Genomic DNA, 16333 nt, shown 5'->3' on the forward strand with positions numbered 1-16333 from the left:
GTCCAGCAGGGTAAGATAAAAGGTAGGGAGGAGGGACTTGGGGGAGGGGCGTCGGAAATGTGATAGGTGGAAAGAGGTCAAGGTGAGGGTGATAGGTCAGACTGGGGTGGGGGCGGAGAGGTAAGGAAGAAGATTGCAGGTAGGAAGGCACCGCAATCTTCCTGACCTCTCCGCAACACATTTTCTACCTTACATAAGGATCAATGGTCGGCACAACATCGTGCGCTGAAGGGCCTGTTCTGTGCTGTACTGTTCTATGTTCTATATGAGCTGAGAGTGGGTAAGGTTTCCTTCCCTAAAAGACAGTCATGTTCCCTCTGGGGTTTGAAGCGATCTGATTGCCTCATGGTGACTCTCACTGAGAAAAACTGGCTATTTCCAGGTTTTAAAACTAAATTCAAATTCTCAGATTTCTGGAGTGGAATATGACTCACGTTCTCTGTGTTACTAACCCAGTGACTCACAAATGTCGGTTAGTACAGAGGGCTGGTTTGCAATACCAACAGCGCGGGTTCAATTCCCATCCCCGGCTGAGGTGACTATAAAGGACTCTCCTTCTCAACCTCTCCCCTTGCCTGAGGCACGGTGACTCAGGTTAAACCATCACCAGTCACCTCTCTCTAACTACGGAGGATTTACTAAACTAGTGATAGAACCAATATACTCCTGAACCTATTTCTCACACAATCCTTCCAACAGAGTAACTTCCAAACAGATCCCCTTAATTACTGAAATCACTTATCATTGTTGTGCTCTATTCAGCATAAAATGAACTGACCAGTTAGAATCAGTGACTGATAGAGGAGGCCGATCAGCCCATTTTTTCTGTCCTCAGCCCTTTGATAGAGCTGTGCAGCTGACCTTACTCCCTCTGTTCATTCCAGTTGCTTTGAAAATCAGTTAAGGCTATAGGTGCCTTCTTCCATGGCTTTACCCCAGCTCCACACACCAGGCCTTGTGATCACATGGTCTGCTATTACACACAACCCATTGTTAGCCACTAATTGTCCACTAACAGCTATTCATTCTCCCAGGCTGATCATTATCCACTCCTTTGTCTGTCCAACAACTGTTCTTCTCTCTCTTAGGGCTCTACCTCCATCTATCATTTACGCCCTACCCACTCCCCCACCCTATCTTCTGCATAAAAAACTTTTTCCATCTACCATCAGTTCTGAGGAAGGGTCACTGGAAACATTAACTCTGCTTTCTCTCCAGAGATGCTGCCAGACCTGCTGAGGTTTTCCAGCAATTCCTGTCATTGTTTCTGATTTCCAACATTCACAGTTCTGTCAGGTTTTTAATGGCTTCCTGTTGTGTCTTTCTCAGATGCCCTTTTGAAAGTTCCTATTGAATCTTCGTCGCCATCCTTTCAAGCAGCACTTACCCGATCCAAACAAGTGAAACATGTGCCCCTCTTCATGTCCACTCCCTATCTAAGGCCAAGGACCTGAAGTCTCTGACCCTCTGATACCAACCTTTCTGCTACAGGAACCAGCTTCTCCTCATCTGTTTTATCAAAACCAGTATTGGCAACACCTCCATCTAATCTCCCCTTAACCTTCTCTGATCTTCTTCTGATATGTTCATGGGCTTCCCTGGCTGAGTCAGTGTTTATTGCCCTCTCCCTAATTGCCCCTTGAACTGAGTCACTTACTGGGCTATTTCAGATGGGTAGTTAAGAGTCAATGATATCAAGAGTCACATGGAGGCCAGACCAGGTAAGGATAGAGGATTTCCCTTCCCAAAGGACATTAATGAACCAGGTGGGTTTTTACAAAGGTTGACAATATTTACATTAGACTACAATTTAACTCCAGATTTTAAATAACGTTTAATTCAAAGTTCACCAGCTGCTATGGTGGGATTTGAACCCATCAAGCAGGGGTTACTATCCTGTAATGATACCACTACACCACTGTCTAAGGAAAACAGCACTACCTTCTCCCATCTCTCCAAATATTGAGGTGGCACAGTGGCTCAGTGATTAGCACTGCTGCCTCACAGCGCGAGGGACATGCATGCGATCCCACCCTCGGGCGATGTGTCGGTGTAGAGACTGCACATTCTCCCCGTGTCTGCGTTGGTTTCCTCTGGGTGCTCCGGTTTCCTACCAGAGTTCAAAGATCTACAAGTTAGGTGGATTGGCCATGGGAAATTGCCCATATTGTCCAGGAATATGTAGGCTCGATAAATTAGCCATGAGATATGCAGGGTAGGGGGTGCGATGCTTGTCAGAGGGTCATGTGGCCTGTTTCCACACTGCAGGGATTCTATGATTCCATAACTGAAGCTCCTCATCCCCCAGCACCTCAGCATTGTTGGCAAAAATGTGACTTTTTGTCTCTGATGGTAACAGAGCTAATGCAGCCTGGATACCCATCAGAATTCTTTCAAGACTTCCCTGGAAAATATTAAATATTTAAATTTGGTAACTTCATAATCTCAAAGCGCCTCCATTGTTCACTAATCTGACCGAGTTGATTAGATTGAAAGGAGCTCCTTGTTTGGGTGTGCGGGCCCTGTATTAAAGACTTCCGTTATGAGGCAACATTAATATGTCGCTATAGCAACAGGAGCTCCTTCCTATCAGATATCTGTTGCTAAATGAACATTTGCCGCTCGTCTCTGCATTGTCTATCGACAGCAGGGCTGGAAATTAATCGTACAGCCACAGCTCACTGTCAGAGATTGCTGCGTCAAAATGGCTGAGCTGATAACATCACCAGCTCGCTGCTTATTTTGCTCAAAGCTCCAAAACCAAACTTCCCTCCCGACAGGTTGCATTTTGGTAAACTCTGAGTACCGTTGTAATTAACTCTAATAATTCCCTCAAACTGTTAGTACCAACAGTTCACTGTTAAGGGACCAGCTGTGACTGAGTAGGGAGCACTCTCACTTGCTGTGGGGACAGGGTAGGATGTTCTTGGAAAGGTCGGTGCAGTTTCAATGGGCCAAATGGCCTCTTTCCACACGTAGGGATTCTATGATTCTAAAGTGAAGCATAGGCAAGTACTGAGGGAGCACCACACTGTCGGAGGGTCAGTGCTGAGGGAGTGCCGCACTGTCAGAGAGTCAGTGCTGAGGGAGTGCCGCACTGTCGGAGGGTCAGTTCTGAGGGAGTGCCGAACTGTTGGAGGGTCAGTGCTGAGGGAGTGCCGCACTGTCAGAGAGTCAGTGCTGAGGGAGGCCGCACGGTTGGAGGGTCAGTGCTGAGGGAGTGCCGCACTGTCGGAGGGTCAGTGCTGAGGGAGCACCGTACTATTGGAGGGTCAGTACTGAGGGAGTGCCGCACTGTCGGAGGGTCAGTGCTGAGGGAGTACCGCACTGTCGGAGGGTCAGTACTGAGGGAGTACCGCACTGTCGGAGGGTCAGTGCTTGAGGGAGCACCGCACTGTCGGAGGGTCAGTGCTGAGGGGGCGCCACTCTGTCGAGGGTCAGTGCTGAGGGGGCGCCACACTGTCGGAGGGTCAGTGCTGAGGGGGCGCCACACTGTCGGAGGGTCAGTGTTGAGGGGGCGCCACACTGTCGGAGGGTCTGCTCTGACGAAGAGTTGTCTTGACTTAAGATAAGTGGATTGTGCTCTGGGATGGACTTTCTTTTCTCTCAGCTCAGTCACGACTGACTCGACCAAATGATGGTGATGTCTCTGTCACATCATGATCTCATTACTGTCCACCTTCCTCCGACTTCTGTATTTTAATCCCTTTCGAGGGAGCCTGGAGATTGCATCCTACATTCTTTAGCATTGTCGATGAATTCTACGGAATGGTATGTTAATTTAGGTAACTGTGAGGTGTTGCATTTTGTTGGATCAAACCAGGGCAGGATTTATATAGTCAATGTTAGGGGAGTGTTATTGAACAAAGAGATCCAGGAGTACAAGTTCATAGCTCCTTGAAAATGGAATCCCAGTTAGATAGGGTGGTGAAGAGGTTTTGGCATGCTGGCTTTCATTGGTCAGAGCACTGAGTACAGGAGTTGGGATGTCTAGTTGGAGCTGTACAAAACATTGGTGAGGCCACATTTGGAGTACTGTGTGCAACTCTGGCAGCCCTACTATAACAGGGATATAAAAGGATCCTATTTGGACTGGAATGTTTGAGTTCTAGGGAGAGGTTGGTTAGGCTAGGACTTTTTTCCCCTGGAGTTTAGGAGACTAAGTGGTGGTGACCTTTTCGAGGTCTATAAAATCACGAGAAGCATTGATAAGGTAGATAACCAACAGTTTTTGCCAACTGTGGGGAGTCTAAAACTAGAGGGCATAGGGTTACGGTGAGAGGGAAGAGATCCGAAAGAGTCCAGAGGGGAGATTTGTTTCTCACAGAGGGTGGTGAGTGTCAGGAATGGGTTGCTAGGGTAGTGGTGGAAACGAGTATAATTTTGTCATTTCAGAAACATTTGGACAGGTAAATGGATGGTACAGTTATGGGGAGGTATTGACCAAACGCAAGCAAATAGGACTAGCTTAAATTGTGAAAACTGGGCAGCAAGTACAGTTTAGGCTGAATGGCCTGTTTCCATGTTGTAAATCTTTATGACTCTGTGACTGATCAGATGTGTTTCGATGAGATGGTAGCGAATCTTTGGAATTCTCTCCCCTGGGGTGTACTATAAACACACAATCATTGAGTAAGTTCCAGGTGAAAATTACAGGGGATCCCTGACTTACAAACATTCGCAAAAGCAATTCCATACAGAGGGGGTCTTACATATAACCGTAGCCTGTACTTACAAACAGCTATTTTATATTGGCCTACATTGTGATCCAGCTAGCAAACGGTCTCACAAACAAAACCCAGGGACTAGCTGTGATAAACTTCTACAGTGCTGTTGTGTTACCATAGTCATACCAGACCAGAGGGGCTGCTCTCTCATTAGAGAGAAGTGACTGGTGGCGATTTAACCTGAGGGCCACCAGACCTCAGGCGAGGAAAGAGGTTGAGAAGGAGAGTCCTTAATGGTAACCTCAAACTGGTGATGGGAAATGAACCCACGCTGTTGGCATCACCCTACACTGTAAACCAACAATCCAGCCAACTGAGCCAAACCAATCACCTCTAGCGGGTATGGATGGTGCAGAAAATGAGGTCAATTATCAGCTATGATCTAGAAAGGTGGAGAGCAGGCTTGAGGAGCTGAATTGTCTACAGCTGCCCTACATTGAAATTAATAAAATCCTTCAAGAGCTTGAGAGAGTAGACGCTGTTTCCCCAGGAGAGAGACTCTCGGTTTAGAGAGGTATCACTTTGAAAGGAAAGGTTAACCATTTCGGGCTGATATGAGTAAAAAGGTCTTCAATCAAAGCTGTGTAACTTTGGAATTCTCTAACTTGAAGAGTGGTGGACATTCAGTCATTGAGCACATTCAAGAAAAAGGCCAATAAATGTCTAGCTATTAAAGATCTTCGAGGAGAAAGTGAGGACTGCAGATGCTGGAGATCAGAGCTGAAAAATGTGTTGCTGAAAAGCGCAGCAGGAAGGGACAGGAATGGCTGTTGCAGATTCCAGGATTTAGATGTTTCAGCAAGAACAGGGGGGGGGGGGGGGGGGGGGGGGGGGGGGGGGGGGGGAATGGCATTGAGATCAAAGATCAGCCAAGGTCTAGAATGACAGAGCCAGTCTATCCCTTTTGCTGATCTCCACAAAGACTCCAAACCCAAACTAAAGTCTCACAAACTCGTCGTATATTCATCACCGGCAAATAATTCTTCGATTCTCATTAAGAATCAGCATAATACAGTTTAAAACTAATGGAAAACCTTCCGAGGCTGGATTTAACAACCATTTCTCTAACACTGATTACAGCATGCCATATTCAGTACATCGTTGTTAATGAGGAGGCAAGAGCGTGGCTTCTGACACAGAGACAGTAAGAATACTGACACTGACCACAGAATGACGTCGTAGCCAATCGACTCCGTTCAAGTGGTGGGGCCCACATGCTCCAAAGCCCGTGACATGCTGGGTAGGTGACTCCCTGTAGAAAAACAATGGACCATTCATATCCATTTTGGAAATGGAGCACAGTAATCATTACACAGTATCACTGAATCGCAGAATTGGAATGGTGCAAAAGGAGGCCATTCGGCCCATTGTGCCTGCGCAGCTGATTAGGTAGGCAGCATTACCTTGAGACAATCTCCTGCTTTATCCCCACAGCACATTATTTTTATCCAAATAGTCATCCAATGTCCCCACTGAATGTCTCAGGTGAACCTACCCCCCACCACATGCCCAGGCAGTGCATTCCAGACGCTCATTTATCACTGAGTGAACTTTTTATTTTCTCACTTCGCCCTTATTTCACTTGCACATCACTTTAAATCCGTGCCCTTTCATTCTTACAGGAGCAGCTTCTCATTATCTGCCCTGTCTAGCCCTGCTCATGATTTTGAAAACCTCTATCAAATCTCCTCTTCTCTCCAAGGGAGAACAGTCCCAAATTCTTTAATCCTTCCATGAATAGGAAAGGTTTGGAGGGATATGGGCCAGGAGCAGGCAGGTGGGACTAGTTTAGTTTGGGAATATGTTCAGCATGGACTGGTTGGACTGAAGGGCCTGTTTCTGTGCTGTACAACTCTTTGACTCTTTCATCTTCACTGAAATTCCTCATCTCTGGAATCATTCCTGCAAATTCCTTCTGGCCAATGTGTTCACATTTTCCTATAATGTGGTGCCCACAGCACATTCAGTACTGCAGCTGAGGACTAACAAGAACTCCCAGTAACAGAGAAAAATTACACACCATCCTGAATTGGACATAATCGTGGAATTCCCTTCCCAAGAGCACAGCGTGTAACTATGTCACGTGTACCAGGAAGGTTCAAGAAGGGATCTCAGTACTCAAGGATAGTTAGGATGGTCAATAAATGCAGGCCTGACCTGCAATGTCCACATCCCAAGAATTAAGATTGAATGTAGTTTGTTGAAGGACTATTGCAACTTGCAAAGATTGTAGTTTTCAATGTGATTAACACTTAAAGCGACAAGGAAAGCTGGTCAAACAGAAGGCATTGAGTCATCCCAGAATGAATCGAAGCCTTGGACGGGATATCAGCTGTGTGGAAGCAACCAATTCCACAGAAGCTCATCACCACCTTCTCAAGGACAGTTAAACGATGGCCGATAAATGATGACCCTTCTGGCTGACACCCACAACCCATGGCTGAATCTTATTAAAAAAGCACAGAATATGCTGCATTTTGGAAAGGCTAATCAGGGCAGGACTTATACACTTAATGGTAAGGTCCTGGGGAGTATTGCTGAACAAAGAGACCTTGGAGTGCAGCTTCATAGCTCCTTGAAAGTGGAGCCCCAGGTAGATAGGGTAGTGAAGAAGGCATTTGGTATGCTTTCCTTTATTGGTCAGAGTATTGAGTATTGGAGTTGGGAGGTCATGTGGCAGCTGTTCAGGACATTGGTTAGGTAGTTTTTGGAATATTGTGTGCAATTTTGGTCTCACTGCTATAAGAAGGTTGTTGTGAAACTTGAAAGTGTTCAGAAAAGATTTACAAGGATGTTGCCAGGTTGGAGGATTTGAGCTATAGGGAGAGGTTGAACAGGCTGGGGTTGTTTTCCCTGGAGTGGCAGAGGCTGAGGGGTAACCTTATAGAGGTTTATAAAATCATGAGGGGCAATGTTAGGGAAAATAGACAAAGTCTTTTCGCTGGTGTGAGGGAATCCAAAATTAGAGGGCATAGGTTAATGGTGAAAGGGAAAAGGTTTAAAAGGGATCTAAGGGGTAACTTTTTCACACAGAGGGTGGTGTGTGTATGGAATGAGCTGCCAGAGGGAGTGGTGGAGGCTGGTACAATTACAGCATTTAAAAGGCATTTGGATGAGTATATGAATGGGAAGGGTTTGGAGGGATATGGGCCGGGTGCTGGCAGGTGGGACTCGATTAGGTTAGGATATCTGGTCGGCATGGAAGGGTTGGACCGAAGGGTCTGTTTCCATGCTGTACATCTCTTCGACTCTATAATAATACAGCACTATGGGTGACCATTAGGCCCATTGAGTTAGTGCCAGCTCCTTTGGAGAGCATTCCAGTTATTCTGACTCCCTTGCTGTGATCTTACAGCTTTGTAATTTGTGCACAGCAAGATCCCGGATGGGCACCCTTGCTGAAGGGACATTCATAGAAAGGATGTTGATTCAGAGAACTAGTGCCAAGAACTTGCAACTTGATCTGTTTCTCGTTCTCCCGCTCCAGGATGGGTACACCAGAGTACATGCAAATATTTAACCAATTTAATCAAAGGTTTGCTTTCTATAGATTCCCTGAAGCATGAATTTGCAAACGATCACACCAATCACAGGTGGAAATGGCCCTTTTCCCATTTGAAAGCATTCATCCAGGAACATGCTATAATGTTCCCCACCTTCGCATCCCTGCTCCATTAATTTGCCTCTTAATTGATTCCAGGAATTTCCCTCTTCCACCCTCACAACCTTACCCAACACTTACAGCTCAGTAAAGGACCATTCCACTTTCTATACATGTCTGTGCTCTTTAGCAGAGCAGCCCAGTTAACATACTTCCAGAGTCTCACAGGTTTTTGGCTTCAAGTATATCGAAGGAAGAGGAGTTTGCTGATATTAGCCCTAAATGTGCCACTTCCTTGTTGGTTGCACTGATCCATCCAGTCATAGAGTCATAGAGTCCTACAGCATGGAGACAGGCCCTTTGGCCCGAACTGGTCCATGCTAACCCAAAGGTCTGTCCACTCTAACACCATTTCTCTGCACTTGGCCCACATCCTTCTAATCCCTTCCTATCCATCTATTTGTCCAAATGCCTTTTAAATGTTGTTAATGTACCCACTGCAACCACTTCCACTGGCAGCTCATTCCATACGCGTACCACCCTCTGTGTAAAAACATTGCCCCTCAGGTTCCCTTTTCTTCTTTCCCCTCTAACCTTAAACTGATGCTCTGTAATCTTTGATTCCCCAACCCTGGGAAAAAGACTGAATACATCCACCCTATCCAAGCCTCTCATGATCCATAAGGTGCCCCCTCAGTCTCCTACACTCTAAAAAAACAAATCCTAACTTGTCCAAACTCTCCCTATAATTTAGACTATTGAGTTCAGGAAACATCCTCGTAAATTTCTTCTGCACTCTTTCCAGTTTAATAACATCCTTCTTGTAGCGAGGTGACCAAAACTTCAAGTGTGGCCTCCCACCCTGTATAACTGCAACATAACTGCCCCCTCAAGACTCAATGTCCTGACTGATGAAGGCCAGTGTGCCAAAAGCCTTCTTCACTGCCCTGTCTACCTGGGACTCCAGAGAACCATGTACCTGAACCCCAAGGTCCCTCTGTTCCACTGCACTTCTTAAGGCCCCACCATTTACCATGAAGTCATATTATAGAATAATAGAATAATAGAACGCCTACAGTCTGCAAGCAGGCCATTTGGCCCATCAAGTCCACACCACCCCTCCGAAGAGAATCTCAGCCCGACCCACCTATCCGTGTAACCCTGCATTTCCCATGGCTAATCCACCCAGTCTGCACATCGCTGGACTGTGGGAGGAAACTGGAGCATGATAACCTGATCATCATCTAGTCTTATCTTTCGTCTAACTTTAGCACAGTATGCACCTCTACACCTCAATCGGAACCCCAAACTCTGAGAAACCTAAAGAATGGTTCAGTGCATGAGAACAAAATTGGATCCAGTGGGAGAGCGACACTTTCAGGTGAGGAGCTGGAGTGAGAGCAAGATACTGGCACCTTCATTCTCAAACCCCGAGGCTGGGGAATCCATCAGGATCTGACAGAGTGGCAGTGTTAATCCTTGCAGTAGGACTAACTTAATCATTAGGAGTGTGATGGAATACTCCCCACTTACCTCGATCGGTGCAGGCCCAACAACACTCAAGCAACTCAACACCATCCAGGACAAAGCAACCCGCTTGACAGGCACTACATCCACAAATACCACTCCCTCCCCCACCTGCTGCTACTGAGAAGACGCACTGCAGAAATTCAGCAAAGATCCTCAGACAGCACATTCCAAACCCACAACTACTTCCATCTAGAAGGACAAGGGGCAGCAGATACATGGGAACACCACCCCCCTGCAAGTTCCCTTCCAAGCCACTCACTATCCTGACCTTGAAATACATCGCTGTTCCTTCACTGTCACCGGGTCAAAATCCTGGAATTCCCTCCCTAAGGGCATTGTGAATCTACCTACAGCACATGGACTGCAGCGGTTCAAGAAGGCAGCTCACCCCCACATTCTCAAGGGGCAACTAGGGACAGGCAATAAATGCTGGGCCCAGCCAGTGACACACACATCCCAGAAATGAATAGAATAAAATTCTACAGAAGCATAGATTCAGTCCATTGTAACTGCATCAGTTGTATTACCTTGTACCAACCTCCAGTCTTTCCCCAACCCCCTGCACACTATTTATATCCAAATAACCATCCAATGCCCCTCTTGAATGCCTCAATTGAACCTGCCTCCACCGCATTTCCAAAGCAGACAGGCAGGAGGCTGGAAGAACCCAGCAAGCCAGGCAGCATCAGGAGGTGGAGAACTCGACATTTCATCAGGTCCGAGAAGGGTTACACCTGAAACATTGATCTGCCCCTCCTGATGCTGCCTGGCTTGCTGTGTTCTTCCAGCCTCCTGCCTGTCTGCTTTGGATTCCAGCATCTGTAGCATCTCCACCACCTTTGTAGGCAGTGCATTTCAGATCCCAACTCCTCGCTGGCTGAGAAATTGTCTTCTTGTACATCCCTTTAAATCTATTTTTGCTCATCCTTGCTCCTTTGTTTTACCTCATCTTCTCTATTCACTCCGCCCATGATTTTGAAAACCTCAGTCAAACTTCCTCTCCTTTTCTCTCCAAGGAGAACAGTCCCAACTCCTTCAATCGATCCTCATCACTGAAGTTTCTCATTCTTGTAAATAGCTTCTGCACTCTCTCCAATACATTTACATCCTTCTGATAATGTGGTGCCCACAACTAAACACAATACCCCAGCTGGGGTCTAAAAATCTCTTGTACAAGGTCAGCATCACCTCCCTGCTCTTGTACTCTATGCCCTTGTTAATAAGCTGAGGACACTGTGTGCTTTATTAACTGCTCTCTCCCCCTGTCCTGCCACCTTCAATGATCTGTAACATATACACCCAGCTCCCTCTGCTCTTGCACCCCCTTTAAAACTGTACCCTCTGTTTTACATTGTCTGTCAATGTTCTTCCATCTGCCATTTATCTGCTCCATCGATTTGCCAATTACCTTTCGGAGTTCCACACTATCCTTCACACAATACACAATTCTTCCAAGTTTCATGTCATCTGCAAACTTTGAAATTGCTCCTGCCTCACTAAGGTCCAGATCATTAGTACATATTGGGAAAGACCAGCGCGCCCAAGATTGACCCCCTAGGGAGCTCCACTACAAAACTTCCTCCAACCTGAACAATATCCTATAACCATTATTATTTGTTTCCTGGCACTCAGCCAGTTCTGTGTCCAGGTTGGTGTTATCCCTTTTATACTACGATCTATATCTTTCTTCACAAGTCTGTTGTGTAGCACAGTATCAAACAACTTCTGTACACCCATGTGTACCACATTAACAACCATGCCCTCTCTGACCCTTTCTGCTACCTCTCCAGAAAACTCCAGCAAGTTAGTCGAGTGTAATTCCCCTTTAGAAATCAATGCTGACTCTTTCTAATCAATCCACCTTCTGCCATGCACACGTACCCAGTACCACATACCGGTAGAGGTGGCAAATACCACAAGGTGTGAGCAATGGGCATCTGGAATTAGGTTAGATTAGATTAGATTAGGTTCCCTACAGTGTGGAAACAGGCCCTTCAGCCTAACAAGTCCACATCGACCCTCCGAAGAGTACCCCACCCAGACCCATTTCCCTCTGACTAATGCACCTAACACTACGGGCAATTTAGCATGGCCAATTCACCTGACCTGCACATCTTTGGACTGTGGGAGGAAACCGGAGCACCCGGAGGAAACCCACGCAGACACGGGGAGAATGTGCAAACTCCATAAAGACAGTCGCCCAAGGCTGGAATTGAACCTGGGTCCCTGGTGCTGTGAGGCAGCAGTGCCATTTGTTCCTGAGCATTTACTGTCCTTCTCATTCTAGATGGTAGAGGCAGCACATTTGGAAGGTGCTATCAATGGAGCCTTGGTGAGATACCACAGTACATTTTGAATATGGAACGCATTGTTGCCTCTGTGCACTGGAGTGTTCCTGAAGAAGGGCTTATGCCCGAAACGTCGATTCTCCTGTTCCCTGGATGCTGCCTGACCTGCTGCGCTTTTCCAGCAACACATTTTCAGCTCTGTGCACTGGTACTAACGGTGGTAGATATGGTGCCAATCAAGTGGGCTGCTTCATCCTCGTGTCAAGCCTTTTGAGTGTTGTTGGGGCTGTGTTCATCCAGTCAAGTGGGGAGTATCCCATCACACTCCTGACTCATGCCTTGTAGATGGTGGACAGGCTTTGGAGAGTCAGGAGGTGAGTTACGTTTTGAGCTTTGTGCAATCATCAGTGACTATGCACCCACCCCTCCCCCGCACCTTATGATGGAGGGAAGGTAATTGATGAAGCAGCTGAAGATGGTTGGGCCTAGGACACTACCCTGAAGAACTCCTGTAGATGAGATGACAGATCTCCAGCAACCATAACCATCTCCCTATGTGACACACAGAAACAGAAATTGCTGGAGAAACTCAGCAGGTGATGAATTTGAGATTAGATTCCCTCCAATGTGGAAACAGGCCCTTCGGTCCAACAAGTCCACACCAACTCTCCAAAGTGCAACCCACCCAGACCCATTACCCTCCAAATGATGCACCTAACACTATGGGCAATTTAGCATGGCCAATTCACCTGACCTGCACATCTTTGGACTGTGGAAGGAAACCGGAGCACCCGGAGGAAACCCACACAGACACAGGAAGAATGTGCAAACTCCACACAGATAGTCACCCGAGGCTGGAATTGGATCTGGGCCCCAGCGCTGTGAGGCAGCGGTGCTAACCATTGAGCCACCATGCTTCCCAGTCTGACAGAGAGAAACAGAGTTAATGTATCAAGTCCAGTGACCCTTCTTCAGAATATTCTTTGTGCTCGGTCTTCAGCCTAGCTCTCGGGAGGGGCAGGGAGGGAGTGGGATGCCATTATAAGCTCATCCTATGATCCAGGATGTGAAGTTAGCTCCTCCTGAAACATAGGGTCCTGTCCCTGGAGCCTCCAAACAGTCTGATAACCTCGCTGGAAGTTTCAGAGGAAGCCCAACTTTGGCTAGTTCTTGGATCTTGTATCCAGGGGCTTCATAATCTGTCAATGAGGTTACAGTAAAGGAGGCCATTCAGCCCATTGCAATGTACTAGTTCTCCGACAGACCCATTATTGTCTTCTTGTCCCTGCTCTTTCTCCATTCAGTCCATTACCCATTGGACATGTAAGTGAATATCCCTAGGTCGCCTATAGCACCAGGCATGAAGAGGCACTAAGTTTGGCATTTGAATGTCAACACAAGTCAAGGGAAATTTCATTCTAGGCTTCTCATTTTTTGAAATTGAAATGGTGGAGGACGAGGGGACTAGGAAAAGTCATAGTTCACCAAGAGAAACCTCAGTCATCCATGCCCCTGAGCTGTCTCACTGAAAGGGCAATGTTTTATCATCACAATGCCTGGCTGTTTTTAAGTTGAGTTAGAGTGCCTACCTCCACGAGACCCTGGAGTATCCTCACAAACAGGACACAGCCAAAGTGTATTCTTGCTGCGGACGGAATGAGCATGTTCAACGTGGACGTCAGGAAGATCGCAGCTCCGAAAACTCTAGGATTAAAAATCGTAAGCAAGACCATCAGACCGTAAGACATAGGAGCAGAAATAGACCATTTAACCCATCAAGTCTGCTGTACCATTCAATGGCTGCCCTGAAAATCCACTTTTCCCCAAAACCCTTGATTTCCTTCTTGAATATACTTAATGACCCAAACCTCTGTGGTCAAGAGCTTCACAGATTCCCTACCCTCTGAGAGCAGCGATTCCTCCTCATTGTTGTCATCAGATGGTGACCCAATATTCTGAGGTGCTTCTCCCACAGGGAGAAACAACCTTCCCCCGTCTATCCTGGAAGTGTCTGAAGAATCATCAAATGTAACAGGAGTTAGATCATCATCAGCATGAAAGAAAAACACTACAGATGCTGAACATCTGAAACAAAATCAGAAATTGCTGGAGTAACTCAGTGGGCCTGGCAGCGTCTGTGGAGACAGAAAGAGATGTAACATTTTGTGTCTGGTCTGACACTTCCTGAGAACATCGGTTGTAAAGCCATAGAGTCAGACAGCTTGGAAACAGACCCTTCAGCCCAACCAGTTCATGCTGACCACAAACTAGCCCCATCTGCCTGTGCTTGGCCCATATCCCTGCAGACGTCTCTTGGAAGTAAATTGAGAGTTAAATCTGAATCTCAAGAGCAGCTGCGGGATCCACGTTATTCTCAGTCCATGATTTCAGAATCAGTCATTGTTGTTAAGCTTCACTCTGAGAATGAGCTTCACTAACAACTGTGCCCCATATAAAGGACCATCCAATATCATTGTTCATTGAGCTTTTCACTTTAATGCGCAGATTGTTGGTGAAACAGTTGAAAGCTGATGGTATTATTAGTTCACATTGAAGGGATTGGAATTAGCTTGTGACTTTACCTCGATACGAATTCAGCTTCCTCACACCCCAGGTTAGTAATGCTTTGCAGGCCAGTGCTCTGATGGAGGAATGACCAAAAGCCCAGGTTTTGGTTGGGGCATGTTTGGCGAGCAAGAAGAAGGGAATTGATCCCCCTCCCCTCCTCTCTGTTCTACTTCACAGTCTGTGTCCTTGATCTCCACACTCAGTTGACAGGGAAACACTCCATAGAGACTGCATGTGAGGAGCCTAGTTAGCGTTATTGGAGCATGAGGGCAGTGCCAACTCTTCGGAGGAGGGGGGTAGTGCTTCACAGTGCCAGGGATGGGGCTGCAATTGTGTCTGGGATGCCCCTTGGATCCTGGACTGGGACGTTCCCTCACGGGAGACATGGGAGAAGCTGGGGACGAGAGGGGGGCATGGCACCATTCCAGTTTCTCTCCGCCCACAAGCAGCGCAAAAAACCCCGGAGATCCCCATCCTGGGCTTCAATCTGAACAATAGGTTACAACAGGAAACATGCAGCATCATTGTCAAATTCAAATTGCTCATCCCCCCAACCTGAGAGAAGGTTTGTCACCTGACCTTCCCCATTCCCCCTCCATTAAAACCCCAAGTGGTTTGGAGCTGGGTTCTGGACTCTGTCCATGACAATGGGCCCAGGATTGTTCCAGGTCTCAGTCTCAGAATCCTATCAGTTGGAGGAACAAGGGGAGCAGACATAGGAAGCCATTCAGCCCCTCAAACCTATTCTATCTCTCAATCAGATAATGGCTGATTTCTAACTCGACTCCTTGCCTTGACAGGCAAAAGGAAGCTGAAAATGGTGTGTCAGTGGTTAGCACGGCTAACCCACAGTGCCAGGGATCCCGGTTCGATTCCACCCTGAGGTGACTAGGTTTGCACGTTCTCCCTGTGTCTGCGTGGGTTTCTTCCCACAGTCCAAAGATGTGCAAAAGAGAAAATGCTGGAAAATCTCAGCAGGTCTGGCAGCATCTATAAGGAGAGAAAGGAGCTGTCGTTGTGAGTCTAACTGACCCTTTGTGCAAGTTCGGTGGGATTGGCCTTGGGAAATTGCTTCACAGTGTCTGGGGTGGAGTAGCCATGGGAGATGTGAGGGTGTGGGGCTGGGTGGGATACTTTTCAGAAGGTGGGTGTGGACTCAATGGGCCAAATGGCCTCATCCCACATTCTATGACCCTACATAGTCCTGAAATCTCCAATTGACTGACAGTGTCCTTCTTCAAGAAAGGATCTGAAGATTGGTTCACTACACTCCAAATGTTACCTTGCTTCCTCTCTCCACAGTCGCTGCCAGACCTAGAACATAGAACATAGAACAATACAGCGCAGAACAGGCCCTTCGACCCTCGATGTTGCACCAACCCATGAACTATTCTCAGCTCGTCCCCCTACACTATCCCAAAATCATCCATGTGCTTATCTAAGGATTGTTTAAATCTCCCTAATATGGCTGAGTTGACTACATTAGCAGGTAGGGCATTCCATGCCCTTACCACTCTCTGCGTAAAGAATCTGTCTCTGACATTTGTCTCAAATCTATCACCCCTCAATTTGTAGTTATGCCCTTTTGTACAAGCTGACACCATCATCCTAGGAAAAAG

The 16333-nt window shown here is 46.9% G+C and overlaps 1 protein-coding gene across 1 annotated transcript in view; it reads right to left on the reverse strand.

The window, feature by feature from the left end:
- The window catches only part of slc17a8 (solute carrier family 17 member 8), an 84723-nt gene that overhangs the window by 38161 nt on the left and 30229 nt on the right, over nt 1-16333 (reverse strand). Inside the window, exons 4-5 of the mRNA XM_043708722.1 lie at nt 13736-13850; nt 5892-5979 (exon numbers count right to left, since the gene is read on the reverse strand). Coding sequence (XP_043564657.1) covers nt 5892-5979; nt 13736-13850 — 203 coding nt within the window. The remainder of the gene's footprint in view (nt 1-5891; nt 5980-13735; nt 13851-16333) is intronic.

Source organism: Chiloscyllium plagiosum, chromosome 19, assembly GCF_004010195.1.
Source record: "Chiloscyllium plagiosum isolate BGI_BamShark_2017 chromosome 19, ASM401019v2, whole genome shotgun sequence".
In the NCBI taxonomy this organism is placed as follows: Eukaryota; Metazoa; Chordata; class Chondrichthyes; order Orectolobiformes; family Hemiscylliidae; genus Chiloscyllium; species Chiloscyllium plagiosum.